The sequence below is a fragment of the Thalassophryne amazonica genome, chromosome 3, assembly GCF_902500255.1.
Source record: "Thalassophryne amazonica chromosome 3, fThaAma1.1, whole genome shotgun sequence".
Classification (NCBI taxonomy): Eukaryota; Metazoa; Chordata; class Actinopteri; order Batrachoidiformes; family Batrachoididae; genus Thalassophryne; species Thalassophryne amazonica.
Window position 1 is genome coordinate 78,495,902 of NC_047105.1, and position 25,427 is coordinate 78,521,328.

General features: G+C 40.5%; 1 protein-coding gene across 1 annotated transcript in view; it reads right to left on the bottom strand.

Moving 5' to 3' along the window:
- dyrk3 (dual specificity tyrosine phosphorylation regulated kinase 3) overlaps nt 1–21,054 on the bottom strand; it is a 41,428-nt gene extending 20,374 nt beyond the window's left edge. Inside the window, exons 1-2 of the mRNA XM_034166914.1 lie at nt 20,225–21,054; nt 1,688–1,797 (exon numbers count right to left, since the gene is read on the bottom strand). Of these exons, the coding sequence (XP_034022805.1) occupies nt 1,688–1,797; nt 20,225–20,267 (153 nt within the window). The 5' untranslated portion in view covers nt 20,268–21,054. The remainder of the gene's footprint in view (nt 1–1,687; nt 1,798–20,224) is intronic.
- Between the last annotated feature and the right edge of the window lie 4,373 nt (nt 21,055–25,427).

Below are 25,427 nucleotides of genomic sequence, written 5' to 3' on the forward strand. Positions count from 1 at the left end.
GGGTCCGTAAACAACTTTTCTGCAGAGCGGCTTTGCTTTGAACCTTGAACCAATCGAAGCAGTGCTTCGCAGATTGAAGCAATGCTTCGATTATTCTTTCTTTTGCTTAATTTTCTCCTGCTAAAACCCCAAAGAGCATACGTATGTGAGTATTATTTACCTTTCTATGTTAAACCGACCTGTTATGTTCTTCTGAAACAGTTGATAGATGTATTTTATAACTTAAAAACGGGAGCAATGCTAACGCGTTAGCATGTCTATGGCATTTTCAATGTTAAAAGTTAGCATTGCAGCTGTCATCACGTTCGGGTGCATTTGTTTTCAAATTGTAATATTTCTTAAATTTATTTTTGTTTATATATTAATAATCTAATGATTATTATATACAATTTTAGAGAAAGAGGCAAAAAAAAAACCTGAATAGAAACACAACAGAAAATATAAAAGCAATGAAAATAAATAATGCTTTCTTTTCAGTGAGAGCAAGGGCAGCCAATCAAACAACGGCAACCGATCAACGCCACCTACTTGCATTTCATAATGAGGTTGCCAAATAAGCTCCGCAACGACGCCATTAAAGGCAAACGAGGCATTCTAAACCCAGCATAGTAACATAGCTGTTTCAGAGAGCCTTTTAGGAAGGTTCTGAGCCATTACAGACCCAACCAATTTTCTTTGGGCTAGATATCACATCACAGAACAAGGATTAATGCCCCATTCAACCTCTCTCTATCACCTTTAAAAAATTCCTTATGGGGTGTGACAGTTTTGGACAAGTTAATTTCATGCTAGAACCATTGTACTGCTCTTTACTTGTGCAAAGGTTTTGTTAAAAGCTGTTTACTAGGAATGTATTTTTTATAATATTTCATACATTTGTCATTTATTTGAGAACATTTTATTTAACTTATTACCAGGCAGCACATTGCAATTATTTTATTTTCCTGTTTGGATAATGTTACAATAAATTGTTGGTTTAAACAACAAGCAAATTTAGGTTTTGCATTTTGTTCCCATACTGTACCGAAAATGAACCGAACCGTGACCTCAGAACCGAGGTACGTACCGAACCGTGATTTTTGTGTATCGTTACACCCCTAATTTGAAATTTATATTGTAATTTGGTAAAACAGATGCATTTTCATTCCTTCTTACGAGTATCTGTAAAATTATGTTTAGTATAGATTTAACATCGCACAATAATTGTTCAGATGACTCTGTGCTGTGATGCGCTGTGCTAACGCAATGACTAAGTGGCACACAGTGTTTTAGAATTGTTTGCGCAATGTTCATGTGTAGTTCACAAAATTAATGCACGCCGGAGATTTTGAACATGTCAAAAATTTCTTTGCGCACTTGCACGAATCCGCACAGTTTACAATGCATTTACTCTCTGGCACGGCAGACTGTGTACCAGTGTGCGGATCAAATTTGTGCAAGTGTCAAGGTACCTTTATAAACACTATTCAAATGCTTTAATCATTGTGCATGCTAGAAAGACAAACAAATTACAGAGGTTGAAGAGCACATCCTACCACAGAACTATGAAGGCTGAACTAAAAAAAGGATGGCTGAGAAACTGAAACAGAAATGAGGCTGGAGCAGGGAATCTCTGTCTTAGGAACAGGATGTCTTGAGACAAGAAAGACAAAGACTTCACTGACTCTGCAGGCGAGTGCATACTTACTGTGTGTTTAGGCATGGGAGGTAGACCAGATGGACTGTTTGTATCTGCTTCATCTTTAATGATGTGGTCTGTCCTCATGTAAGAGTCATATAGACCATCACCATGGCGTGCTGAGGGAGAGATGAATAAATAAAGCACTCTGATGAGTTACAACAAACTTTTCTGATGTAAGCAAAAATTCAGAGCCTTTGTTTTAGAACACACACACTCCCTGAATGCATCAACTTTGCAAAACAAATCTTCTCAGGATGGTGAAGGGTGTTCAAAGGATGGCTCCAGAATTCAATCTTATCTCCAGTTTGTTCAAACCAGACTAAGTCCAACTGTATTGATTTTCTCAATCAACCTATTCCAACAACCAACTTCAAACTAAAATTAATCATTTTATATTACTCAACAAGCTACCCTAAAGGTGTCCTGACACGAGCATGTTTTTGATTCATGCAACAACATGACCTGTGTCGTGACGATCCCACCCGGACGCCGTTCTTTGTTCTACCGGCTGCCTCGTGCTCTGCGCTGGATGCTGCGTATATAAAATAATTATTTCGTGGGGATTAATCTTTTTTTCTGCAAATTGGCCGTTGAAAACAACTCTAATCACTTCCTGAATCACAGAGGAGGCTGCAGCATTCTGAGCTGTCTAAAAAGGTAATTATTTGACTTGTCTACATTGTCATGGCTTGATAAAATAGTTGAGTGCTTTTTTCTTCTTGTGTGCAGCTGTTAAAGTATTTATTTTTATGTTTATAACAGATAATTTCTTGTTATAATCCTTCAGACGAGCTGCGCTCTGATGCAATCCGCTGACGTCACCACTTGCTCTGTTCACTTGTTTACTCCACTTGACAAGCTGCACGTTGTGTTGGAGATTAGATCGCGCCACGTAGCACAACATTTGTGGGTGAAAGATTTTTTTGAACATTTCAAAATTCTCTGTGCGCAACAGCACGCACCAGCGCCCCTTTGGCGTCCTGTCTGCACCAATTAAAGACGAGTTTACGCTCCAGCACGACACAGGTCGTGATGTGTCGTGAATCAAAACATGCTTGTGTCAAGGCACCTTAAGCAAGTTATCTAAACCACATTTATTTAGAGCCATAACAGTGAATGAGATCCTATCCCCTCTGTACTGTGAAAAGGCCATTATATTAGCAGAAGCATCCATTGTATCTATTGTGTCCAATACATTGTAACCAAGGACAGGACTCTGACCTGACCGGCTTATATGGAGCTTAGGGTCCCAGATCGCTAGCGATGCAAGTGGTATTATTGGCCTAATGGGGTAATAGATGCCTCTGTGACAACACCGTCTTTCCATCTGTCCATTCAGGCTGAGCCATGCACTGCACTCAGCAGGTGTGTTGAGAAACTGAGCACATACAGTATGCAGGCATGCAGGTGGCCATCATTCAAGAGTATTGTTGTCCTCAGTGGCAACAAGCCAAACACCTAATGAGAAGTGATACTCTGCGGATGAGTAAGAGAAACACGTGGGACTGTAAATGGAAGCCAGATACTCAAACAATAAACTCCCTATAAGCCAACTGTTCATTGCAACAGTCATTGAGTTTACACACAATTAGCAACTGCACCAGAGTTACTAGCTTGAATCAACGAGTAGCAGAATAGGATATACCTGAGAATTCTGAAGTTGTGGTGGCTGGCACATGACGAACCACTGCTGGTAATTCATAATAAAAGCTTATCTTGTATCTTTTCACAAGTGAAGGTCTGGTTTAAATGGCTTCATTATCATTTTTATGGACTTATCTGCACTCATTCTGTCTGCTTTTCGCATCTGCCATTTTAGATTTTCTCCTATCCTATCACTCACTTGGATCAGACAAGGTCTCCTCCCAGAGGGTGACTTTATTTTAATCCAATATTTGCTGAATGTCAAGACAAGAGGGTTTATTTAAACTGATTTTTTTTTTTTTAATTATCAGATCATCCGTATTGCTATTAAAATGCACCTGTTCGTACACTCCAAGGTTTGCTTTTCTCCAGCAATGGGTGATCCAGAACCACTTATTCTTTCTTGTCAAAAAGAAAAGTTAAAGTAAGTCCCTTCAGCTTCTCCCATGTTTCACTTGGGGGCACCACAGCAAATCTGAGGTTGATGCGCATGTTGATTTGGCACTTTTTACACTGGACGCCCTTCCTGACGTAACTTAAGATTACATGGAGAATGAACAGGGGTGGCCTTGAACTGGGAACCTTCCAGATGAGAAGCAAGCACACTTAAACCACTTGGCCACCACCCATGAACTGAAATTTCAGTTCTATTTTTTTTTTTGGCCTTGCAGTCAACCTAAGGCTTATGTGGTATGTTTTGTTCAATCCAGACTGTTTCTAAACTTTATTACAAACACGCCCTAAGAAAATGCCACAGTTTAAGATAAGTACAATGAAAAAAGTGCTTATGCACAAGTAAATAAACCTTAAAATATGACACAATGCAATGGAGAACCAGAGAACACCTTTTGTATGTGTATGTTTTGGAGAGGATGCCCCCGAGACCACTACATTGGCATGTCCAGCCAATGTAAGGGCTGCGCCAATGCAGACCACTCATTGGAATTTGCCTCCTATTTATTTATTTTAAAATGGTAGAATACATTGATATACTGTGCAAACCTATTGGGCTGACCCCCTCATTATCCCCCCCCAAAAAAAAGAAAAAGAAAAGGTGGCAGGTTTGAAATTATCTGTTAACAGCCCCTGAGAGCGTGGAAAACATATGCAGGTGCGTCAGAGCCCGAGTCCCTAGTGCTACCAACCAGTTCCAACACAGCTTAGATTTGCTGCCTGGATACACAGGCATGAGACCTGCACAGCAGAGCAGAGAGGCATTAGGGCTCCAGACACAATATTAGGCAAGTATAGAACCATTAAACTCTGCAACCACAAATCACACCATGGTAGCCCAACACTTTTTGCACAGCATCTGAATTAGCTGTCCCTGAAAATCCTTGCAAAAATTTGAAAAGGGAACTTCCAATCAATTCAAACTCTGGGGCTTCTAACTGTGAAAATCCTCATCTCCACACCAAAGTACACAAAACAAGGATTAAGCGCACAGGCAACATGTGGAAGCATAGTGGGATAACATGTAGTGATGTATCAATTCTGCACAGCGATAGGACTAGTACCTTGCTCAATTACTAAGGCAGAAATGAACAGTGACAACAAACCAACTGCACAATGAGAGTGTGCACCCAAACACCCTGCAAGTGAGAGCAAAGCTACTCCATCAGCAGGAGCTATGGGACATAGTCCCACAACCCCAACATCAGACAGGACCAAAAACCCCACAGAGAATTGGTCAATGCCACACCTAGGACTGCCCACTGGGGCACAAACTGGTAGCACCCCATGTTCCCTAGACAGGAGTCTACGGAATGATACCCCCCACCCACCAGTGGAGAGCATGCACAAACATCAGCTGCGTGGGAAGTTAGTTACCCATACCACACACAGCCACACAACTGTCACTTTTGTTCTGTGGGACTTCTAGCTATCCTCAAGTAATTCCTTCCTCCAGAGCTACTGCAGCTCTTCATTTATGAGTTAAAATCAAGAGATGAAAGTAGGAATTTGAACCCTTTATTTTCCCAGAGGAAACTGTTATATATATTTGTGTGTTTATATGTTTATATATATTTTGTTATTTTGTTTTCTTTGCTATTTGTTTTGGTATTAAGTACTTTACTTAAGTGGTTATATTCTTAGTTTGATATACTCTAGTTTGTTACTTGTTTAAATGTGCATGTCGAACTGGAATGAACTGGCTTTACCACTTAGAACAATGAGATTCAAGTTATAATATAAATCATATGTCCCGTTATCACGCGGGTTATAAGCAGGGGGTGGGACCACTGGGACGTCCCTTGAATGCCCACAGGGACCAATAAGGGAAGGATTTTGCAAAATAAGGTCGCCTTTGTCATGCTTATGTTGTGCTTTATAAAAACTGTTTTAGTCCATTGTTTGAAGTTCTGAATGGATGGATCTCCTGCGACAGAGAAGTTCTTCAGGACCCAGGCCTGTTTTTCAAGGTGACTTTGAATAAATTTAAAAGTGCGAAATAGTTTGACTTTGTACTTTGAGGGACAGAATTACAGTAATAACCAGGCAGATTTAACAAAATGTTATCCCATCTATTAATCTATGAAAGATATAACGATGCTTACTTATAACTTTAGTATCTGTACCTACAAAATGCTATTGGATTATGAATACAAATGCATCAATCGAGAATACTGCATATTTCATTCCTGTACAACAGAATATTGGCAGTGCTGCCAAATAATCATTACAGCAGCTCGAGCTGTAATGACTGATCAACTACTAAATTAATCGCCAACTATGTCCATCAAAAATCGTTTTGAGTATTTTTAAATGTTCAAATGCTTTGATCTGATCCCTGCTGCCCTCCACTTTCTGGTCTTAGAACACCTGTTTAATTTTAAGCAAAATACCAAATGAAATGAATCTCTTTAGGTGTCATCAGTGGTGGGTAACTGAAAAGTTATCGATAAACTGCTAAAAAATGGATCTTTATTACAGATAACCGATAACTATTAGTATTGATCTGGACGTGGCCACATCAGATTACACTGTCTGCTTCTAATAAACCAGTTTCACCTTAAATGCTGCAGGGGCTGCTGGGTAAATTCAAGGATCACAAACACAAAGAACACACGAAAAATTAATAAATAAAAAATAAAATGACAAACACTGTCATTATCTTTCAAAAGCAGTAAAACACAGTATTAGAAGTCACAGTTTATCTCGGTATAATGGCCCGGTCACACGACACTTAACAAAGGGAAACAAAGCCCTAATGAAACAAGAAACCATAGCCGGCGCCACGAGGGGGCGTTTGGGGGCGACGCCCCCTCACATCATCAACCTCGCCCCCTCGGATGTTAGAGTTATCAAAAAAATAAAAAAGAAAGCAAAAGAAATACTGGAAAATATAGCAAAATATTAGTTATTCAATAATATCACGTATTTAACAAATAAACCAAATTAATTAACTAAAGTAATTAATTTTAAAACAAACGGATATGGCGTATGTCTGTGTTCAAGGGATTTGATAGGTTGAGGGTTGCGCTTGTCAGTGCGGCAGAGGGCGGTGCGTGTCAGACACGTCGCTTCGGAAGCGGCAAGGGGGCGGAGATTGCTACGTCATACTCTGGCTGTTTCCACAACAACCTGAATAAAGTTCAGCGATTGCCGTCTTGAATTTGGGTCGCCTGAACCACAAAAAAAAACCCTTTAAAAAACAGCAGAACGATTCTCCCATCACCTTGCTGGGAGAAGCTTTTTTCAGCTACTTTTCGGAGTGACACCGACCGAGGGAGGACTGACGTCTTGATGGGATATCGATCAAACCGCGACAGCGGGCTGACCCGCACGGAGAAGCCGGCCTTCAGGCATTATCACTGTGCAGAGCAATCCAGGCCGCTGAGTTAATGGAGCAAACCCACTTAGTCCGAAATCTCCCACTTTTTGGATATATGCGAAGTCCCAGTTTGCCCAACGGAGTTTAGTTCTACAGCTTTACTGAGGTGAGAATAATGTAAAAATAAAATGTGACGTTTACTGAAATGTGAAGGTTTAATGATCGGCTAACGTTAGCTTAGCCTTTTAGCACAGCTGATCTGAGTGAACACTTTAATTTGTAAATGGTTCAATCTTTTTTATTTTTACCAAATAAAGCTACAGCTTTTTTCAGACACCACAAAAGCTCAGCTTTAAATAACTTGTTTTTTTCGGGCGTTTTTTCCTTTTTTTTTTTTTTTTTTGCCGTTTTCCCCACTTTTTTTTATGTATAAACTGTTTAGTGTTTCTTTATATTTAAAGAAATATTTTTATTTGTCCCAATCAGGAACATTTGCTGTGCAGACAACCAAACTTTCATTGATGAGCTGAACACCACGAAGTCCAGTCGAAAGAAAACATCTCTGCTTTTCAGCAACACCACCAGAGTTAAAAACTCCAGAAGAGACCTTCATCTGGTCCCGAGAATCCAGCAGAACACCTGCTTCTAAATAAAAGGCTCTTTGAACAGCAACTATTTTATTATTTTTAAAAAAGCTGTTTCATTTTATATTTTAACAATAAATGAACGGATCATTAAAAATGTCCACGAATCAGTCAAAAGACATTTGCACAAGTAGAAGCTCTCCACTTATTGTGCTCAAATTCATATTTAAGAAATGTCTCTGTCCTGATGACATTAAAGGCAATTACATATTTTGACGAAATTACAAGTTTAAATGACTATAAAAAATTCATCATGAGGTTTATGTCACAGAAATCCTACTTTACAATCACACTGCAGTCACTGTTAAATTATTTCCTTTTGCATTTATAATAAACATTTGTATTTATTTAGTGTTTGTTTTTCTGGTTGAAATGAGATATAAATAATCTACCAGACTTAAAAAATACACAAGTTTCCATGTTATTTTATTTGTCTAAAAATAAATGTCTGAGGTTCCTTATGTTAAACAAGAAATTATCTAATATGAAATAACAGGTGGTTTTAATTTACAGATGAAAGGTTTCTAAAGAACCATTTGATTTATTTAGCTATTTTAATTACAAGTGTTCTAAACTTTTTTTTAACAGTAATCAGAAATTTTGAGGTAACAAACAACAACAAAAAAACATTTCCAATGATTTTTCTTCAGAAAACTGCTCTCTAAATGAGCAGTCCTGTCACACGTTAATGTTTTGTACAGATCAGTGGTTTCTGCACCAATCGGATTGCTCCAATCCATTTTGTACAGATCAGTGGTTTCTGCACCAATCAGACTGGTCCAATCCTTTTTGTACAGATTAGTGGATTCTGCCACGAGTCTTCCGTGTTTTGGCCCGACGCATCGTTCCTATTGGACAACATGAAGGTACGTCACAGCTCAGAGTGTCGAAAGTTGGCGCACCTCATCTCGACAGAACACCGGCTCTGTGTGGTATGCAGGAGATCACTTGACCGAGGGTCTATACGTTCAAATAATTAAAAAAAATACTGTCACTCTTTACTCTTAGTCAGTCTCTTACAACAGTGTAGCCTAAATACACGAGCTTTCCAGGAGTGCACCCAATTCATTACGCACGCTCAGAGGCACGTCTCCTCCGGTGCGCACTTTTTTTGGGGGGGGGGGGGGGGAGCGACCCCATCCCCTGTGATAAACTCATCACCCCCTTAATATTTTTTTCTGGCGCCAGGCCTGCAAGAAACCAGCTGCAAGAAACCTTTGTTCTTGCAGCTGGCGCTTCGTCAGGATTTTTAAACTGTTGAAAAATCTGAATGAAGGGCAATGAAAACCTCAATTCGTCTGTGTTTCATTTTGCTGTCGTTCTTGACGTTTTTTAATAATTTGTTTAGTTTTTGTAACGTTAGCTTTTGGTTTGACTTCGTTCAACCAGCTGAATGTTTTCACACAGTGCAGGAAGCCGGTTTGTGAGTGCTGCTGCTGCATTCATGTACTGTCGGAAATTACAGGGCAAACTCAGCCTGTTTGCTTGGATTTTTTTTATCTGTGTGGGAAGTCAGCTTCAATGGGCACCTTATGTAGGGAAGAATTCATCTTTGTGTGGATACAATTATTTTGCCACAAGCAACTGCTGAATTTGAAACAACAAAAAAGTTGTGTAATTTCCGACAGGACTTGAACGCAGCGGTAGCGAGAGCAGCAGCGGTAGCGAGAGCAGCAGCTCCTGCGTGCGCTTATTATTTTTTTTATTAAATATAACAATATGGGTGTAGGAATGACAATCCAGCCCTTATGTACTTGTGGCAACAGGTAGATAATTCAAATGATTAAAAAAGAGCTGTTCTGGAAGACAGAATTCACGTTGTGGATCAGCTGCAGCTCGTGAAATAAGCTGAGTCAATGCGCGTTCACATGGACCGATCAATTTACTGCTCTGATATATTCAATTATCCTTATACTTATATTTATACCCTGTTTTCACAGTTTTCTGTTATAAATCAAAATATCTAGTTTAGCAACATAATACAGTGATACAGCAGTGACCACGGCACGCTGGAGTTTTGTTTTTTTAAATTGGAGCAAGAAGCAGTGCAGCGTGTCGTCAGACAGTGAGGATTCTGATGATGGCAAGATGATCCCTTTTGTTCTGGACGAGGAACCAAAGCAGGTGGGTCCACCGATGTGCACACAGATCTCCACAGCTTCTGTTTGCAGTTTCTCCAGGACTCAGGCCCTGTGAGCTCTGTCCCAGCGCAGAGTCCTGGAACTCAGAGATGCAGATACACACTGCTCGAGCAGTGGCTCCAGGTGAGTTTCGTTTAAAGCATCGAGATTTGTTAGTTTCGGTTTTGTTTAGTTTCTCCCTTTTGCGCTCTTGCTTCGCAAGCTATTCAGTGATAAAGCTTTTCCCAACGAATTGTGATTTTTTTTTTTTTTTTTTTACTTTTTTCCCTTCATTCAGGAATCGTCGTGTGACTGGGCCATTAGATACACCATCTTTTACAAGCTAAAAGCTGCTGCTTTTTTCACATGCTTTGAACACTGCGGCTTAAACAACTGAAAGACATCCATTAATGCATTGATTGGCAGAGTAAAATACACGTAATAAATATAAATTCTTACCTGTTAGTTTCAGCGGGATTCATCTGAATAAATAGTCCACATAAAGCGTCCCTTTTTGTAAAATCCAAAACAGTGTCTAAATGTGAAGAAAAGTCCCTCCCTCTGTACACAGAGCTGCACCACGAGAGCTCCTCTCCCCCACGGAGTCTTGGGGATTAAATTACAGCCACAAAAAAATAAAATAAAATAATGTTAAAATTAGTCTGTTTTGTTTTTGTGTGGAGTGGAGAAGTCACTGTAACGTCCAAAGTGAACGTGAACTACATAACACAATGCTCCCTGCATCAACCGGCCAATCACGTTTTGCGCTTAATGATAACGTCATTAGCAAGCGACAGGCAGCCAGTCTGCTCAGTGGCTACAAACACACAACAAACGGATTAAAATGTTTGATTTTAGGGTTTACAAATGTTTTTGACCATTAAACTTTACCAGCAAAGAAAATGTTATTGGACTGAAGGTTATCAGAACTAAATTTATCGGAAGAAAATTGGTCCGATGATGGTTTTAAAAATCTGAAAAGCTAATCCAACAGCAAAAACATTAGCTTCAATAATTATCTGCTATTGGATTAGCTGAACTGTGCCCATCACTGGGTGTCATATCCATTAATTCACTTTCTATGCCTGCTTATTCCAGTTAAGGTTCACAAGCAGACCAGGGCCTATCCCAGCAGTCACTGGACGAGAGGCGGGGTACAACATGGACAGGTCACTGGTCCACTGTACAAACATACAAACACATTCACACCTATGGTCAATATTGAGTCCCCAATTGACCTATCCTGCATGTTTTCGGAAGAAGCTGAAGCAGCTAGAGGGAACCCACATAAACACAGGGAGAACATACAAACTCCATACAGAAAGTGATTACAGCACCTTCTTGCTGTGAAGCAGCAGTGCTAACTAATAAAGCCTGATGTATGAATGCTTCTACAACTCCATGGTCAAGCAATGGCGTAGATGTGGGCATGATCCTTTCGAAATTCTGTCACGTTGGTAGGTATCATAATGCAATTTACCACCAGAATAATAGGGAGCATAACGTGAGGAACAAGGCAGGGACTTTCTTTCCACCTGTACCCCCACTGTTCCTGGTCATTTTTCTTTTTTGTGGACATCTTACTACTCATCACTAATTGAAGAAAATAAGAACAACCCCAGGTTTCTTTTCAGCACTGTAGCCAGGCTGACAAAGAGTCAGAGCTCTATTGAGCAGAGTATTCCTTTAACTTTAACTAGTAATGACTTCATGACTTTCTTTGCTAATAAAATTTTAACTATTAGAGGAAAAAATTACTCATAACCATCCCAAAGACATATCGTTCTCTTTGGCTGCTTTCAGTGATGCCGGTATTTGGTTAGACTCTTTCTCTCCGATTGTTCTGTCAGTTATTTTCATTAGTTACTTCCTCCAAACCATCAACATGTCTATTAGACCCCATTCCTACCAGGCTGCTCAAGGAAGCCCTACCATTATTTAATGCTTCGATCTTAAATATGATCAATCTGTCTTTATTAGTTGGCTATGTACCACAGGCTTTTAAGGTGGCAGTAATTAAACCATTACTTAAAAAGCCATCACTTGACCCAGCTATCTTAGCTAATTATAGGCCAATCTCCAACCTTCCTTTTGTCTCAAAAATTCCTGAAAGGGTAGTTGTAAAACAGCTAACTGATCATCTGCAGAGGAATGGTCTATTTGAAGAGTTTCAGTCAGGGTTTAGAATTCATCATAGTACAGAAACAGCATTAATGAAGTTTACAAATGATCTTCTTATGGCCTCAGACAGTGGACTCATCTCTGTGCTTGTTCTGTTAGACCTCAGTGCTGCTTTTGATACTGTTGACCATAAAATGTTATTACAGAGATTAGAGCATGCCATAGGTATTAAAGGCACTGCGCTGCGGTGGTTTGAATCATATTTATCTAATAGAATACAATTTGTTCATGTAAATGGGGTTAATTACTAAGGTTAATTATGGAGTTCCACAAGGTTCTGTGCTAGGACCAATTTTATTCACTTTATACATGCTTCCCTTAGGCAGTATTATTAGACAGCATTGCTTAAATTTTCATTGTTACGCAGATGATACTCAGCTTTTTCTATCCATGAAGCCAGAGGACACACACCAATTAGCTAAACTGCAGGACTGTCTTACAGACATAAAGACGTGGATGACCTCTAATTTCCTGCTTTTAAACTCAGATAAAACTGAAGTTATTGTACTTGGCCCCACAAATCTTAGAAACATGGTGTCTAACCAGATCCTTACTCTGGATGGCATTACCCTGACCTCTAGTAATACTGTGAGAAATCTTGGAGTCATTTTGATCAGGATATGTCATTCAAAGCGCATATTAAACAAATATGTAGGACTGCTTTTTTGCATTTGCGCAATATCTCTAAAATTAGAAAGGTCTTGTCTCAGAGTGATGCTGAAAAACTAATTCATGCATTTATTTCCTCTAGGCTGGACTATTGTAATTCATTATTATCAGGTTGTCCTAAAAGTTCCCTGAAAAGCCTTCAGTTAATTCAAAATGCTGCAGCTAGAGTACTGACGGGGACTAGAAGGAGAGAGCATATCTCACCCATATTGGCCTCTCTTCATTGGCTTCCTGTTAATTCTAGAATAGAATTTAAAATTCTTCTTCTTACTTATAAGGTTTTGAATAATCAGGTCCCATCTTATCTTAGGGACCTCTTAGTACCATATCACCCCAATAGAGCGCTTCGCTCTCAGACTGCAGGCTTACTTGTAGTTCCTAGGGTTTTTAAGAATAGAATGGGAGGCAGAGCCTTCAGCTTTCAGGCTCCTCTCCTGTGGAACCAGCTCCCAATTCAGATCAGGGAGACAGACACCCTCTCTACTTTTAAGATTAGGCTTAAAACTTTCCTTTTTGCTAAAGCTTATAGTTAGGGCTGGATCAGGTGACCCTGAACCATCCCTTAGTTATGCTGCTATAGACCTAGACTGCTGGGGGGTTCCCATGATGCACTGAGTGTTTCTTTCTCTTTTTGCTCTGTATGCACCACTCTGCATTTAATCATTAGTGATTGATCTCTGCTCCCCTCCACAACATGTCTTTTTCCTGGTTCTCTCCCTCAGCCCCAACCAGTCCCAGCAGAAGACTGACCCTCCCTGAGCCTGGTTCTGCTGGAGGTTTCTTCCTGTTAAAAGGGAGTTTTTCCTTCCCACTGTCGCCAAGTGCTTGCTCACAGGGGGTCGTTTTGACAGTTGGGGTTTTTCTGTAATTATTGTATGGCTTTGCCTTGCAATATGAAGCGCCTTGGGGCAACTGTTGTTGTGATTTTGGCGCTATATTTGATTTTTCTGGACAAATTTTCCCCTGAACAACCTCCATGTGTTTCTACACTCATCAATATCCAAACCAACATTACATGCAACCCTCCATGAATTCTGTTTTCTTTGCAGTTTTTGAACTCCATGTTGTAAAGTTGTCATATTTGTGGACTTTTCTGCCAAACGTTCCTCTATTTGATCAATGATCAAAATGTAATTGCGTGTGCACTGCAAAAACTTTTAAATCTGATGGGAGAGGAAGGAGTGAAATCAGAAAAGTGACTAATCACAGCCCTTAAGCCGTGTTCACACTGGGCGCAATGCGAGCAACAGGATGCCATGTAATCCCTATGGAAGGACGCGTTGTGGCGCCAAGCCACGCAACGGACGCAAATGAAGTGATGCGAATGAAGCGATTTTGAGTGATTGGCGTGTTTGTGGCGTGATATCGTGTCGCGTTGCCCTCCTCCCCAAGTTGAAAAATCTGAAATTTTTCGTCTTGTCGCGCTGCGATGACCAATCAGGGACTGAATATGTAGTGACGTGGAGATGTCTGGAGTTTGACTAAGTTGGATGTGAACATGTCCTGTCTCTAGTAGCCAGCCTGTGAGCAGGACTTATGTCCCTTTTGTCCTTTATTTCACAATTATGACAGAGTTTTTGGGGGAAGAGCGAGCAGCAGCCCCGCAGCAGCGGCAGTGGACAGTTTTTTTTCCCCTCACATGCGTGCGCGAGCTAATCATCCGTGAACTTTTATATTATTTTTTTTAATTGTTCACGTGCGCACATGAACAGGACAGGAGGTCCTCAAACTGGGTCTTGCAGAGGCAGAAGGACCGCTGAAAGCGGCCGTCATCCAGACGCAGCTCCTGCAGCAAATAATGATACTCCCCGAATTGGGAACGCCTCATGAGGATGTTGTGAACCCAGGGACAGCGCTGCTGGTGACGTTTGTCAGCTTTCCACAACAATTAAGAGCACAGCAACTCACCATGTGATCAAGGTCCACCATGTTAACTTGACTGACAACCAGAGCCGGCAAGCGGAATGGAAGCTCCTCCTATTTGATGATGCACTGCGGCAAATTTTCGCAGCGAAAGCAGTGCGACACACCGGGTGATGGTGGCCCGTCCGTGGTGTCACGTAGCGCCTGGTGTGAACGCGGCTTTACACTCTCCATTGTTTCGGTGTGTTGTTTCAATTTTGGGGATGTGCACGTCAGGCTACAGCAAGTAGCTCAGAGAGTGTACCCTCTTCATGCTGCTACATAGGCAGACAAGCATTAATCAGGCTTAAGCCACCGTGCTGCCTAGGTGTCGTATATACCAAATACTTTTTTCCCCATCATTCGTGCAAAGGAAAGAACGTGTTGTTGAAAGATAGAATGTATAACGGCTGAGTGTATCCTTGTCATTTAACTGGTGCTTTGTATGTCACATGACATGGATTATTCATCCCATTTGCGTTGCATTGCATTTAGAGTGCAGTTTGGTTCCATACGTTTGGTACCACTGCAAACGCACGCACGCATACGCACACACACTGCGCAGTCTGGAGTCGGTTAGCAGGAAGTTAGAATGAAAAGCTGGACTAATTTCTGACATGATTTTTTTTTCGTTGTACTGAGGATGTACACAGCCTTTTTTTTTGGGAGTACACGCGCACACAAGCACCAACCCGGTTGTGTGTGCACGCATGGGGGACAACGACTCTACCGAGATGACGATGTGATTGAGCTAACTGGCGCTGCTAATTCTTGTAACACATACAAAAAAAATTCATTCTGCTGTAAGCTGTCTGGATGCATCAACAGTGGAACACCAAAATGTAAGTCCCTTTTCTGTTCTTTATAAATTAATAAAATATCAAATGACAAGGATCTATTTTAGCTGTTATATAAAACAAATAATGAATGTTTTATATTCTTTTAATGGATTGACTACTTTGGTGAAATACGAGGGCTGTCCGTAAAGTATAGGTCCTTTTTATTTTTTTCAAAAACTATATGGATTTCATTCATGTTTTTACGTCAGACATGCTTGAACCCTCGTGCGTATGCGTGAGTTTTTCCACGCCTGTCGTTGACGTCATTCGCCTGTGAGCACTCCTTGTGGGAGGAGTCGTCCAGCCCCTCGTCGGAATTCCTTTGTCTGAGAAGTTGCTGAGAGACTGGCGCTTTGTTTGATCAAAATTTTTTCTAAACCTGTGAGACACATCGAAGTGGACATGGTTCGAAAAATTAAGCTGGTCTTCAGTGAAAATTTTAACAGCTGATGAGAGATTTTGAGGTGATTCTGTCGCTTTAAGGACTTTTCACGGTGCGAGACGTCGCGCAGCGCTCTCAGGCAGCGTCATCAGCCTGTTTCAAGCTTAAAACCTCCACATTTCAGGCTCTGTTGATCCAGGACGTCGTGAGAGAACAGAGAAGTTTCAGAAGAAGTCGGTTTCAGCATTTTATCCGGATATTCCACTGTTAAAGGAGATTTTTTTAATGAAAGACGTGCGGGCGGATTACAGCGTCGGCTCGCAGCCGCCGCGACGCTCCGTCACAGGAAAAACATCTCTGTTGGAAGCCTTGAGGACAAGTTGGAACATCTCCAGCTGATAAACAATTTCTCATATACTCACTCCACTGAAAGCCATCAAAAGCCAACTGGATTTTAACAAATGGTTATCAACACGGAGGTGTTTTTCCTGTGCCGCCGCGCCGCGTCGGCTGCGTCCCGACGCGCGGACCCGTCCGCACGTCTTTCATTAAAAAAATCTCCTTTAACAGTGGAATATCCGGATAAAATGCTGAAACCGACTTCTTCTGAAACGTCTCTGTTCTCTCACGACGTCCTGGATCATTTTCACTGAAAACCAGCTTAATTTTTCGAACCATGTCCACTTCGATGTGTCTCACAGGTTTAGAAAAAATTTTGATCAAACAAAGCGCCAGTCTCTCAGCAACTTCTCAGACAAAGGAATTCCGACGAGGGGCTGGACGACTCCTCCCACAAGGAGTGCTCACAGGCGAATGACGTCACCGACAGGCATGGAAAAACTCACGCATGCGCACGAGGGTTCAAGCATGTCTGACGTAAAAACATATGAATGAAATCCATATAGTTTTTGAAAAAAATAAAAAGGACCTATACTTTACGGACAGCCCTCGTATTCATACCATTGAACTCAAACATTCATTATTTGTATACCACTGCATTCAAATATTCTTTATTTGTAACATATTAATTTTACAGGCTGCTTTGGATTTTAATTCCTTAGTCCATCTTGAAATAAATCATTTCTGCTTGAAAGTGGATTTTGTTGTGTAGTCACTTTGATGACAGGTTACAAATGTCCAAATTTAAAAAACAATGCAGACTGTTATTTGTGAAGCGTGTGATTGCTGATTTCTTGATGGCCATACTGGGCAGCAGAGAGGACAGCTTGTGTGCAGAGCAAGATATCCAAGGACTCAACTGTTCACTAACCACTTTAAATCTTTTTTGAAAATATAATACCCATCCATAATCCCATGAAAAGCATGCAGCAGTCTTTCGCAAAAGTTTTCAGAAGTTAACAGATTCATCGCAGTTTCGTAGTGGGGTGATTCTTCGACTACGGGCACTTATTACGTCCTTTGATCATATTGTATGAAAAACAGAAAAAAGGGGAAATTTCACACTTTTATAGTTATCTTTACAATGAAAGTATGTTAAGAAATTTGTTCTAGTAGTCTATGATGACTTTTTCACCTTTTTTCAGCATCATTATATGCAAATATTGCCGTTTTGTGCTTGTCCCACACCCAGACTTTTGATCTTCAATGATAAAAATGAATGGTAAAGAAACGTTTTTTCTAATGTTTTAAAATATCTCTGAATAAAATATCAGTAAAATAATCAAAACATAATTGGGGTATTCAATGTCATACAACTGTTGTGATTCTTTTTAAACAAAATGTAGTTGTCCCACACTATTGCCGTAATTTCCACAACACTGTAATGTCCCTAAATAGTTTGTATGAAAGATTGTTTGGGTAGTTTCTATGGAGATAAACAGTGACATCAGAGCACATGTATACAGCGCCAAATCACAACAAACAGTTGCCCCAAGGCGCTTTATATTGTAAGGCAATGGTGTGGTGGAAATTACATTTACAAGGCCAATAGTGCCCGTAGTTAAAGAATCACCCAGTGATGTCTTGTTATTACCAAAGACAGAGCACAAACTGCACACAGTATTCTTATGAGCATGCCTAGCAACTCCCATGTCATTGTGCTGCATTTAATATTACTTGTAATCAGAACAACTTTAGACTGCTGTTGTGGGCAATCTGGACCAATTTCATCATTTCTGGAATCAGAACATCAATCTTGGGCCAGAAATCATCAACGGGAAACTAGGGATGGGACCGATTCGATCCCGAATTGGTTTCAGATTCCGATACCGACGTAATTGACGTATTGGAAAATACCGATCCAACCCGCGACATTTTCCGATATCGGAGAAAAGCCACTGTGAATCCTCTCAACTGCTGTTTGCTCTCTGCTTGTCTACTGCCAAGCGGGAGGTTTTTTTAAACCAGACTGTTTGAGAGCTCTCTTCCGCAGTGTTCTAGCTGCAGGTAGCGGCAAATTTGTGCCCAGCTGTTGGGTTCAAATTGTCTGTTCGTCGAGCACGGATTTTCTGAAAAATTAACTGAATTGTTGCTGAAAATGTGTGCTAAAAAGTTAGCTGCTTCACTGTCTTGAGGCTGTGAAAAGTCAGCTCAGCATGCAGCCGAGGAGGACAGCGAACAGAGATTCAGTCCACTGAAAGGGAGAAAAACAGTGAGAGAGAAAGAAAAAGAGAGACCGAGGGGGAGAGAGAGAGCAAATGAGAGAGAGAAAGAGGGAGAGAGAGCAAGACACAGACAGGCAAAGATAGAGACAGAGGACTTAATTTTTCATTTTGCTTTGACAATGTAAACATATGTATCCCATATCAATGAAACTCCAATGAAATTGAAAATTCAGGAGAGAGACAGAGAGAGCTGTCTTTTCTCTTTAAGTCAATAAAAATAAGGCTATAAAAGTCTATAAAAAAAGTACTTAATTCTTTCACCAAAACATCAAATCTAGGCTTTCATCTTAGATGCACCTTCTGGCAAATTGTAGCTGAACTCTCAGATCTCCTTTTTAAGAAAATCCTCATAAAATCAACAATAATAATAATAATAATAATATTAAAGCAAACAGAGCACTGGTATTGGATCGGAAAAATATCGGTATCGGCAGATATCCAAATTCAGGCATCAGGATCGGATCAGAAGTGAAAAATTATGGATCGGTGCATTCCTACAGGAGACCAGCTTTAGCCAGCTCCAATCAGTTTGTTTACAACAGATGTTGTGCACAGTAAACGGCTCCTATAGAAATACATCACCAACAATATATTAAAACATTAATAACTACACTAAGCAATTTTAATTGGGGAAAAAATGCAGTGTGTGTGGTTCAAGATCTATTTTTTATATAGGGTAATCTCAGTTGATGCAACAACTTTGCATGGACTTCAGAAGGAACAGATCTGACAACCCCCCCACCCCACCCCACCCACACATTCACATCAACAGCAAATGTGTGTAGAGGGTCCACACTTTTAAGTCCCTGGGAGTTCACATCTGTTGACCTCTCCTGGACAGACATCTCAGCTGTCATAAAGAAGGCCCAGCAGCGTCTTACACTTTCTGAGAGTCCTCAGGAAGGAGGACCTGGACAGGAAGCTGCTGTTGGCCTTCTACCACATATCCATTGAGAGCCTGCTGATGTATTGTGTTTTCCGCATGGTACGGAAGCTGCACTGAGGCAGACAGAGCAAGGCTTCAGAGGACAGTCAAAGCAGCACAGAGGATTGTTGGCTGCCTTCTCCCCTCCCTGATGGACATCTACACCACCCAGTGGCCTCAGCAGAGCTCAGAACATCAAGGACAGTTCCTCCTTGTTCCCAGTGGCTTGACCTGTTGCCCTCTGGCAGGCGCTACAGGTACATCAAAGCAGGGAGACTGAAACACAATTTCTTTCCGAGAGCCATCACTACCCTTAACTCTCACATGCAATGATCCCAGCCATCAATATAAGGTATTCATCCCGTGCAACACAATCATCTTATATGTGCACAGAGATTTTCAATTGCACTGTCCTGGCGGACTTTATACTTTTTAACATCTGTTTGCACTACAAAGGAGACACTCTCCAAACTCACTGTACATTTTGTATAATGACAAAGACTTTCTATTCCAACTTTGACAATCTCCACAAACTCGAATGAGTACTACTTCAGCTCACTTCTATTGATCATGTGAATGAAACCAAAGACACTGGACTGTCTTCCAAAATTATGCTGTCTTGTGATTTAATGAAGTCGTAAGCATAACGAAAAGTTGTCTTGTAAAATAGCCAGACTGCAGAAAATATCTAGACAGATCCAAGAGGTAAAGGGAACAAAACAAAAACCTATTAACGCAGTTTTAATACGATATATTTGAGTACAAACAAACCAATGTCATGTCCTGGCTAGCAGTGAACTTTTAGAAGACAAAAGGCAATAAACATCCCTGGGATTACCTGTTGCTATTGGGCCCTCTGGTTTCCTGCTTATTATCATCATGATTGTGTTTATTATGTGACGCCAGCATCCGAAGACAAAAATATATATTTTTAGGAATTAAAAAAAGTGGAAAAACGAGTCACGCTGCCAACTTGGCTAACAGCATGGGTAACTTGGCAGTCTTCGCTGGTAAATACAGTCCAAGTACTCTAGAGCTGAGGTCTCCTGTGAGCCAGTTCAGTTCGAATTTTCTCCTCGTGGGGTTCTTGCTTTCTTCTTGAATGTTAATGTAATTTCTCCTTTTCCCCCCTCTTTTCTTTCACCGGTCTGCGCTCACACACTGGCTAACATTAGCAGTGGCTGCAGCTGGGAAAAACCTGAGCAGGAGGTGGGGGTCGTTTCCTGCAGCTAGCTAGTCAGCTAGCTCGCACTGTCACAAAAACACTCGTCCGTCAGACAGCCGCTCCTAAAAATAGTTTGAGTCCAAAAATTACAGCTTGGCGGTCTGACCCGTGTGCCCCTCGCCTCTCTCTGACGGTGCAGCGTATCGACACAGAGCACCATTCCCGTGTCTAGCTGGATTTGTAGTTAGCAAACAGCTCGGTGAAGCCCCGAGACGGAGTCCTCCTGGGCAGCTCGAGGCTATTCCACTCGTCTTCTTGGACGGCTAGCCAAAGCAGGCTAGCTCGTTAACTGTACTCATGTCGCCCATCATTTTCTAAAAACACAGGGACGGAGTACAAAGTTAAACAGCCGTCAGACGCCGTCTGAGCGGCACAGAGGTTTAATCCGTCTTCTGTACGACGCTGCTGTATGTTGTTGCTAAGGGCGTCTTCTATACCGAGTCTGCCACAGAGCCACGCAGGGAGGGGGAGCAGGGCGGAGCTTATACAGCTCCATGGACACGAAGCACAACAGCGCCCCTTATCGTTCGCAAGGGGCTCTGCATGAATAAAAAGTTTTAGTTCGCGAAAAGCAATGCACATTTTCTGAAAACGCCACTGGGATAGACATCATAGACTGACCTAGAGTGCCAATCGACTCTGAGACCCATCGAAATAAAGTGGTATAGAAAATGACAGACTTTGTGAAAATGACTCCAATTACAGTATACTGATATTATGTGGCTGGGAAGAGCAAATGAAATTTACATGTTAGAAAACAAATGTACAAAAGTTAAAAACATGTTTTTTCCAAAGGTAAATTTCTTTTTAGTTTTGTAAACGTGTTTATCAGTTGGTAAATTTGTTTTCTAAATGCAAATTTGTTTCCACTTTTACAATTTTCTTTTGCAAATGTAAATTTATTTCTACTTTTGGAATTTTGTTTTCTAAATGCAAATATGTTTCTACTTTTGTAACTTTATTTTGCAAATGTAAATTTGTTTCTACTTTTGTAATTTTGTTTTTCAGATGTAAATTTGTTTTTTCTTTTGTAAATGTGTAAATTTGTTTTCTAAATGTATATTTCGTTTGCACTTCCCAGCCACTGCATGATATGGTGGAAGCTGTCTGTACATTTATGTATATGATCCTTTACATGTGAAACTTGTCACATCATACCAAAGAAGTGTAAACAGTATGAATGCAATACTTGAGGAAATTAACAAATGTTGTAATAGCCTCCTTTTATCTGTCATTCAGTTTTACTGTATATCTAGTGCCCACAATCCACTTGGTTAATATATTTGGCCCTAAAAAAAAAAAAAACCTATACTATGCTATGCTATGCTATGCTATACTATGTCACGGACATAAATGAGCGAAGTTCATCAGCATCTCACCATGTCATTTAGGTCCTTCAGACTTTAGTTTGAGTAAATGCTTCAGCAGAGCATTAGCATAGCAAAAACCTTTCAGCTTCTGGGGGGCCTTTGCCATCTGACCATGTCATTTAGGTCCTTCAGACTTTTTTCAGTAAAATTGTTCTTGGGAGCATGAGCATGATTAAAACCTTTCAGCTTCTGGGGGGGCTCTGCCCCCCATACTCCCCACCTTTTTAAGCATTTTTTTTTTTTTTGCTTTTCAGCTGACCCCTCTCATTACAGCCCTTTTAACCCCCTGCCACTTGAAGCATTTTTTAATGTAGATGTAAATTAATATTCAAAGTGTTCAGCTAGTTGACAGTAGGGCTGTACAATATGGCCAAATTATCGTATTTCAATATTGTCATATAAAATGTCATGTAAATGTCACTTATATACATGCTGTCCACATCCTTGAGCCACTTAGGTGGGTAGTTAGAGTTCCCATCGGATAAAAAAAAAAAGCTTTTCAACCTACCATCCCTGGTTCTCAAGACCAGGCACCTGAATAGCTCTACTCTTTTTTTTTAAAGATATTTAGGTGTACCTGTCAGGTTCCTGGGTTTTTGGGTTGTGTTTGTGTTCTGGCTCTGGCTCTGTTCTATCTTTCTGCTTGGGTTTTCTCTGTCCTGTTGTTTCTTGCCTTCTCTCTGGGCTCTTGGTGGTGGGTGTTTCTCTCTGTCTGGCCACAAACCGGTTGTGGGAGCTTCTCCACACACCTGTTTCTGATTTGCAGGTAATCACCTGGGTGCTTTATAAGTCTCACAGTTTGCCTTTGTCCTTTGCCAGATCGATGTGCCTAGTGCCTCTTTCCAGTCTTGTTTGTGAATTTCTGCCTTGCTCTGATTGCCTCTTTGTGTTTTTGTGACTACCTGCTTATGTACCTCGACCACACCTTTAGCCTGATGCTCCTGATCCTGTTGCTCTGTTTGGACTGCTTTTCCGTGTACCGACCTCAGCTTGAAAATTCAGTAAAAGATTTTGTGCCACACAGCAGTGTACCTGCGTCCTGCCTATCCTGTCAACAAATCCTGATAGTACCTTAGTAAACACTAGTAGAGTTCCACCTTAGATTTGGAATGTATAATAGAAGATATACCTTACTGAATTTTCATATCAGTATGATATATGATATGACTATGATTTGACACAAAGTGCAGCAATAGTGAAAATTAAACATTCTTAAACAAAACAGTAATAATACCACACTCATTTTGCACTCATCATAAGTTTAGGATACTGTGCCCTCCAAAAGTACTGGAACACTTTTATGCCATTTTAAATACAAGAAAAACAAAAAATAAAGAACAAATTTCTAAAATTATCTTCCTCAAACTCAAACTGAAAGCAAATCTCTAAAATGTGAAAAAAAAACTGTAAATAATAATCAGTTTTATTGCCAGTTTTCTTTAGACAAGTCAGGGGATGGAAACATAAGTGATAACAATGATAAATGATAAGAATGGTGACAAAGGTCAGTTTCAGTTTGTAACAGGGGTCAAAAGTTAAAGTTGCTCCATTAATTTTGCTCCAGCTGTATTTGTGCTGAATTTGATGCTTGTATCATCGTTTGAAGGATTGTTTCAGTTATCTGCTGCATTAATAAGCCACATGAACCAGCTGTTGTCTGTTATCTTAAACAATGTTTGCACTCTTAAACAGCTAACAGACAGACATGGCAACCTGAATTAAAGGAGAAAGCTGCTTTTAATAACCTGGACCTCATTTCTGACATAAAATACGGTTGTTTACTCACCAATATAAGTTTGGTGTGATTAGAAGTCCATAGTTCAAACGACATGTTCAGTTCAAAATCTGAAGCAAACATTTTTTCTTTTTCTTCTAAGGTGAATTAGAACTTTTGTGGTACACAGCACAAACTACTGGACAGGAGGAACCTAACAGTAAATGTGACTCAGTGACTTGAAATGCAGCTCTTTCAACCAGATGTGTGGTGCCGTGACATGTCAATCATCTGTGTCCAATCAGATTTCAGGGGAGTCCAGTGAAACCCCGGCCTCCGCTCTAGCTCCACCCAGCCAGGAATTGTTTGACATTTGAACATTTCCTGTTTCACTGTGACTGATAAACTGGGCACTTCCTGTTTGAGTGTGAGCTTGCCACTGAGTTCCTGCGAGATTCCATGGATCTCGTCTGTCAATCCAGGAAGTTTTTGACATTTGAACATTTCCTGTTTACTGTGGACTTGAGTTTTGGCACTTCCTGTTTAGGAAGTCCTGCACCATGAGTGAGCTTCGCGCTGGCTGTGTTGCGCTTCACTCATACTATACTATACTATGCTGTGCTGTGCTGTACTGTACTGTACTATACCGCTAGCCTGACACAGCCAGAGTAATTCCTCAAACAAGCAAATTTATTGCCAAGTGATTTGTGGGTCTGGTTTACCAGGCTACTGTACCACATTTTACTGTGCTGTTCTACAGATACTATAACATATTATACTATGCTGTACTGTATTATGGAATACTATACCACACAATACAGTTGTGTACTATGCACTACTGTACAATGCGAAAGTGTGTCATGCTGTGCTCTGCTCTACTGTAATATGCTATACTGTATTATACTATATACTACAGCCCTGTGCCATGCTATACGACATTGCATTACACCACAGTAATTACTTTATAATTACTGTGATAGCATATTATAATTATTTCATAATATGCTATACTATCTACTATAGGCCGCTGGTTTTATTTTAGAAGTATATATTGTTATACAAATAATGAATGTTTAGAAGTGCGCCTTGTTGAATGGAACATTCCATCTTTCACCTCATGAAATATTTGTACCATTGAATGGATAAAAAACATTCATTATTTGTTTTATATAACACCTAAAATAGGTCCTTGTCATTTGATGTTTTATTAATTTATAAACCAGAGAAAGGGAATTACATTTTGGTGTGTGTCACTGGTCTTTTGACGTCAAGAGGTTCCAAACAGTCCAACACGAATTTCAAATAGCAATCCAAACCAGTCCAACATTGTTGTCAGGCAACTTGCAAAAACAGTCAGATAGTTCAAAACAATCCTGATGATGTAGTTCATAGCTAATGCCGTGCACTGACTTCTTAGTTTACTTTTCTCAGTCCAACGAAAATTCCAGACAGAAATTTGTCACGCTCTTCACCCGACAGCGGTTTTTACTTTAGCAAGATACGAGGTCTATTAGATAATAAACCGACCCTTTTATTTTTTTTAACTATATGGATTTGAATGACGTGCGATTACACCAATCATGCTTGAACCCTCGTGCGCATGCATGAGTTTTTTCACGCGTGTCGGTGACATCATTTCCCTGTGGGCAGGCCTTGAGTGAGATGTGGTCCCGCCCTCTCGGCTGAATTCCTTTGTTTCACACGCTGCTCGGACGGCGCGCGTTGCTTTATC